Source organism: Sinocyclocheilus anshuiensis, unplaced genomic scaffold (assembly GCF_001515605.1).
Source record: "Sinocyclocheilus anshuiensis isolate Anshui unplaced genomic scaffold, SAMN03320099.WGS_v1.1 scaffold1266, whole genome shotgun sequence".
Classification (NCBI taxonomy): Eukaryota; Metazoa; Chordata; class Actinopteri; order Cypriniformes; family Cyprinidae; genus Sinocyclocheilus; species Sinocyclocheilus anshuiensis.
The window spans coordinates 263,654-269,833 of NW_015554164.1; the positions used below are offsets into that span (position 1 = coordinate 263,654).

At 36.9% G+C, this 6,180-nt stretch overlaps 1 protein-coding gene across 1 annotated transcript in view; it reads left to right on the plus strand.

Annotated features, from left to right (window-relative positions):
- Window positions 1–6,180, plus strand: part of LOC107670917 (netrin receptor DCC-like) — a gene marked incomplete at its 3' end in the record, with an annotated part of 205,240 nt that overhangs the window by 147,393 nt on the left and 51,667 nt on the right. Inside the window, exon 8 of the mRNA XM_016463737.1 lies at window positions 5,019–5,175. Coding sequence (XP_016319223.1) covers window positions 5,019–5,175 — 157 coding nt within the window. The remainder of the gene's footprint in view (window positions 1–5,018; window positions 5,176–6,180) is intronic.

Consider the following 6,180-nt stretch of genomic DNA (forward strand, 5'->3'; position numbering starts at 1 on the left):
TGGGGTCGGGTTAAGGGGTCTAAAATATGCTCATGCAGAATATGTGCTTTATAAGTAATAATAAACAGCCAATATGCTAGTATAATATGCATGTTAATAAGCAACTAGTTAATAGTGAGAATTGGTGCTTGAAATTGTTAAAGCTTTTTAACCTCCTAGTTACATTGTTCAGTGTGATGTGTGGGAAGATGGCGGCTAAAGATCACACGCACCTGGCAGGGCAGCGTGTGGTTTAAAAAAGCCAACTATTTTCTCAAGATTTGTTTCATCTATACCCTTTTCATCTAATTGGATTTTAATGTCGTACATTTTAGTAATATTGGTACTAACGGTGCAACATCGATATATTAATGAAAACAACGATGGAGTTTTCCCGTTGGTTTTGAGGAGTCAACACGCACTGTTTTCTAAGATCCTAAACAATGGGAATGTAAAGTCGGCTTGTACCCCAGTAACTCGTGAAAAGGTATTATCATCCAACAACGACTCACGGCTGGGATATGTTCAGCTCGCATTAATATTACTCTTGGCTGGTGATATAGTCCTTAATCCAGGTCCTCAACCATCTGGAATAACGGGTCCTGGCTGTGTACAGTCTCCTACGGCACGATCATATAATGGCGACGTCGGCGTGAATATTGACAACAGTTGTCTAATAAATCCGACCACGACTGTTCCACTCCTGTTGTCCCAGGGACTTCAGCTTCAGCTTCCCGTGTCGTGGCTTGGTCTATGTAGTGCGGATTCCTGTGGATTCCTTATCGGGGATGCCGACGCCGGCGGCTTCGGGCCCTGTTTGTGTCGGCCCAGTGGTGCCGACTCTTCTGGGGTTCTCAAACAACGATGCCGCTGGTGTGTCTAATCGTGTAGGTGTTCGTGCGCGGAGTGGACTGGATCCAGTGTATTTGTATGAGGCGCAAGCTGGCTTGCAAAGTGCTGAATCCGTTGGTGGTGAGCGTTTGACACGGTTACCTTCAACACCTATCTGTTCGAACGTACATTTGAACAGATCCATCAAACTTAGGAATCCGGTCATGAAAAGGCATCGATCAACAACATTTTTCCAAAGATTGAATCAAGCTAAAGTTGTCTGGGATGCACGATGTAAAGTGAAAGGATTGTTTGGCGGACATTTAAACATCCGGAGTATGACTCCTAAACGCGAACAACTTGAATATTTACTCTGTAATTCCAATATTTACTTTTTCAAGGATTATCAGAAACGATTGATTGGCGGACATTTAAACATCCGGAGTATGACTCCTAATCGCGAACAACTTGAATATTTACTCTGTAATTCCAATATTGACTTTTTAGGATTATCAGAAACTTGGTTGAATCATTCCTCCTCAGAGTCAGTAGTAAATATGCCTGGATATAATGTTTTTAGAAAAGATCGGGATCAGGGGAAGGGTGGAGGGGTTTTATTGCATTTAAAAAGCATTTTCAAATGCAAACAAATTGAATGGCCAAGTGAATTTGGTCTTTTATTTTAATCTGTATGTATCGTAAACTACATACAGTACATACATACATACATGTAGTACAGTACTACATATCGTAAACTATTTTTATGACCAATTGAAACAACTCGTTAACCATTGCGATCTGAAAAAGGAAGTAATTATCATGGGAGATTTTAATATCAATTGGAATGAAAGTAAGGAAAGAAAAAATTTAATGCAGATCTTTGATTATTTTAATTTTACACAACTGATAGAACAGCCTACTAGAATAACCACTCTGTCTAAAACTAGAATAGATTTATTGTTTACAAATAAACCTGAAAGAATTTTAAAGCATTATAATTTTTTGACAGGATCATAATGAAATTTTCTTTTCAAGAAAACTTACAAAACAACGCTTTTTAAATTCATTTAAAAAGCCTGTTTAGCAGGATATAATCCCTAAATATCAGCAACAAAATCTTGGAATAGCTTTGAAAGAGATAGATTGGAGTGAAGTCCTCCTAAGTGGGGACATAGAGGGAGGATGTGATTATTTTTTGGGAAAAATTAAAGAAGTGTTTGAGTTGTTTACTAGAAGGGGACGGTTAACAAAAAGAAAAGGGAATACACTGCCCTGGGTTAACAATGAATGTAGGAAATTGATAAAGGATAGAGATCAGCTCCTTATTACTGATCGTTATAAATATACTTCTATGAGGAATAAAGTAATCCAGACTTTACGAAAGACCAAAGCCAGTTTTTTTATGGATATAATTGAGGGATCGAAAGGGGATGGGAAACAAATCTGGCAAACTATTAATAAACTAGTTGGAAAACAAAAGAATATGGATAAAAGTTTTGAACTTAAAATTAATAATATTTTAGTAAAAGATCCATTAACTATAGCTACTAATTTTAATACATATTTTTAAAATTCAGTTGACGAAATAACCCAGCTTTTTACCTTAAAATATATTACTTATAGACCTATTAATTGTGCCCAACCTATTTTTCAAATAGAGGAGGTCACCGAATTAGAAGTAGCTAATATTATTGACGCATTAAAAAGCTCTAAAGCAAAGGATGCCTATGGGCTTGATACACATTTTTTTTTAATATAATAAAGATTCCTTAGTAGGCCCAATAACACATATGGTAAATTTGTCCTTTAGGCAAGCAGTTGTTCCATCAGCCTGGAAGGTGGCTACAGTTACTCCAATTTATAAATCTGGAGATAAAACTAATTTGAGTAACTATAGGCCAATTAGTATCCTTCCGATTATATCTAAGGTAGCAGAAAAATGGGTAGCTAAGCTTCTGACTAAGGAGGTTCCACAAGGCTCCATCTTGGGACCAATTTTATTTTCACTTAATATTAATGATTTACCTGGAGTATGTAAAGATGTAAATGTTCAGTTGTATGCAGATGATGTAGTCATTTTTACTCATGCTAATAACTTTGAAAAAGCTTCGATTACTTTGACTTCTGCAATGACCAATGTTCAGGAATGGCTTACCAAATCAGGTTTATTATTGAACACAAAAAAAACTGTGTGTATGATGTTTGCAAAACAGCCAGTAGGGATGACACATTCTAAGGTATTTCTGAGAGGGGAGGAGCTTGAAATTGTTAAAGAGTTTACATCCCTTGGGGTGACTTTGGATTCTGCTTTAACTTTTAAAAGTCATGTGAAAAAGTTGTGTAATATTGTAAAGTTTAATTTAAAGAATTTTAAGTATATTAGGCCATTTTTGACAGTCGGTGCTGCTAGGTTGTATTTATACTCAATGATTTTTTTCTCATATTGAATATTGTTTTAATAGTTGGTCATTTATAAGTGGCACAACTCTAAAGACAATAGAATCATTGTATAAGAAGGCGATAAAAGTGTTAGATAAAAAAAACCCGTCATTTCATTACTGTAATATTCTAAAAAAACAATCTATTGAGTTTTGAAAATGTTAAATTTTTGAAATATGCATGTTTTATTTATAAGGTCTTGAATGGGCTTGCTCCCCCTCCGTTTATCGAATTTATAAAACCGAGGACAGATTGTAGTATTGGGTACTAGGTCTATTATTAGAGGGGACTGTGAGGTGTCATATAGGCGAACATCTTTTGGACAGAAAGTATTATCTGTAATAGGGAGTAAATATTGGAATAGTTTACCGCAGTCAATAAGACAATGTTCTACTTATCATACCTTTAAAGATCATTTCAAAAACTGGCTTATGACGAATCAGTTGTGTAAACATTTTACTTAGAAATTTTAAAATGTCTTTTATGTGCTGTTGTATCTATTTTTGAGTCTGTGTCCTTGTGTGTACCTGCCTAGGGACTGCGGAAGTAAATTAGCAATGGTGCTATAATCCGGCTTGTTTACATTCTGTATTACTACAAATGTTCATTAACATGCATTGTCCCTATCAAATAAATAAACAATAACAATAACAATGTGATCAAATTAGATGTGTCCTATTAAAACCAGGCATCTGTACCTGACCAACGTCTCGTTTCTATTTCTGATACTCTGCAGCTTTCATTTCACACGGATGTGGAAATTAATTATAATTACGAATATCCTGTGATATTTTCCCCCCATAAATTGCATGTTATATATTTAAATATCTTCTGAAAGCTTGCAACATTTCCGTTCAACATTACATCATTTCACCAATTGACAAAAGAAAAGTTCTTTTTTTTTTAAATGTTGACATGTTGGATTGAAAATAAAGCTAAAAAATGAAACTCTTGCTGGTTTAGTCTCATGATGATGATGCTTCATTTGAACATTTCCTGAGCACTGTGTTTGCTTCGACTGAATTATTATTAATAATTCGATTAGTGACTGATGACCTGACGTGATTCACGGCGCTTCAGCTTGACATTAACATCAGATTCAAAGACTTTCTCTCGTCATGAGCACCTCTTCACCTGCTCAGATTTTTACAGCACTGCTTTCTGTTCCCACACGGTTACCATAGCGATGAACGTCAAGCTCCAGACGTCCTGCATGGTTACAGTCTGCAGTATTGTGTATTTGAAAGCGCACTCGTTAGGGTTCAGGACATTTGACCGTCTGTACGGCTGCAAAACTCCCATTTCGGACTGACTTTGTTACATAATGTACTCAGCCTTACAAAAGTGCTTTATTTTGAAAAAATTAATATTTTTATTTGCCAAGGACACATTAAATTGATCAAAAGTGGCAGTAAAGATGTATAATGTGACAAGATTTCTATTTCAAATAAATGCTGTTCTTTTTAACTTTCTATTCATCTCTGAATCCTGAAAAATAAAATGCATCACGGTTTCCACAAAAATATTGAGCAGCAAATCAGCATATTAGAATGATTTCTGAAGATCATGTGACACTGAAGACTGGAGTAATGATGCTGAAAATACAGCTGCGCATCGCAGAAATAAATTACAGTTTACAGAGATTCACATAGAAAACAGTTATTTTACATTATAATAATATTTCATAATTTTTTACAGTATTTTGATCAAATAAATGCAGCCTTGCTGAGCAGAAGAGACTTCTTTAAAAACTTCTCCTCCCCCACCAGTGACCCCGAGCTCAGGCGTCCTCCCCTCTGCTCCCCGTGACGTTGCCCCCGTCCTCGTGTCCAGCCGCTTCGTGCGCCTCAGCTGGCAGCCCCCGGAGGAGACGCGCGGGACCGTCCTGACCTACGGCGTCTTCTTCTCCGAGGAGGGAATCAACAGGTATGTGTTCACCTGTGGCCGAAACTATATCAGCCTTACATGTTTCAACCAATCACATCCTAATCCATGCTGCATTATGAATATTCAGTTGTAAACACATCAAATGTGTAGTAGAAATGTTTTTTTTAGAAATTGTTGTCCGCTTCAGACTCATTATAACTCAGGTTACTTTATCATGACGTTTTTTACGCTAACAATAGTTTACTACATTACATGAGCTACCAATGAATCATATACAGTGGTGTGAAAAAGTGTTAGCCCCCTTCCTGATTTCTTATTTTGTTGCATGTTTGTCACACTTTAATGTTTCAGATCATCAAACTAATTTAAATATTACACAAAGATAATGCAAATAAATACAAAATGCAAAATAAATGCAGCCTTGCTGAGCAGAAGAGACTTCTTTAAAAACTTTTGACCAGTAGTGTATTAAGTTGATAGAACTGTGGAGTCTTACGGTTGTTGAGCAGCATGTCTGAGCTTGGCTTCATTCGAGTGTTTAATCAGAGTTTGTGAGGAAGCATCGCTTCTGTTTATCACTACAACACCCGCCGTGTGTTTCACTGTGTGTGTGTGTGTCTGTGACTGTGTGAGTGTGTGTGTGTGTTTGAGTGTGAATGTGTCGTGTGACATTGAGAGAATCTCATCAGAACTGTGAAATCACTATCAGCACACACACACACACTGATAAACAGATTCACGGCTCCAGACTGACATGAACGGAGAGTCCAATCTGAGTCCGAATGACAGAATTCATGTTTATTTCATCCCAGTCTGGATCTGATGCTGTCGTGTTCTGTCTGTCATCTCATTCGGACTCACGGCTGCTTGTGTGTGTGTGTGTGTGTGTGTGTGTGTTGATGCTCCGTGTTTTACTGCTGCCTGATCTCTGATGCTGTGATCTTCCTTATCGCTCTCTTTTCTTTTCTTCCTGATGTCTTCTGTTTGTGTGTTTTCTTTCCTTATCTTCTCATTTCATTGCTCATGCTCCTCTCGTTCTGTTGT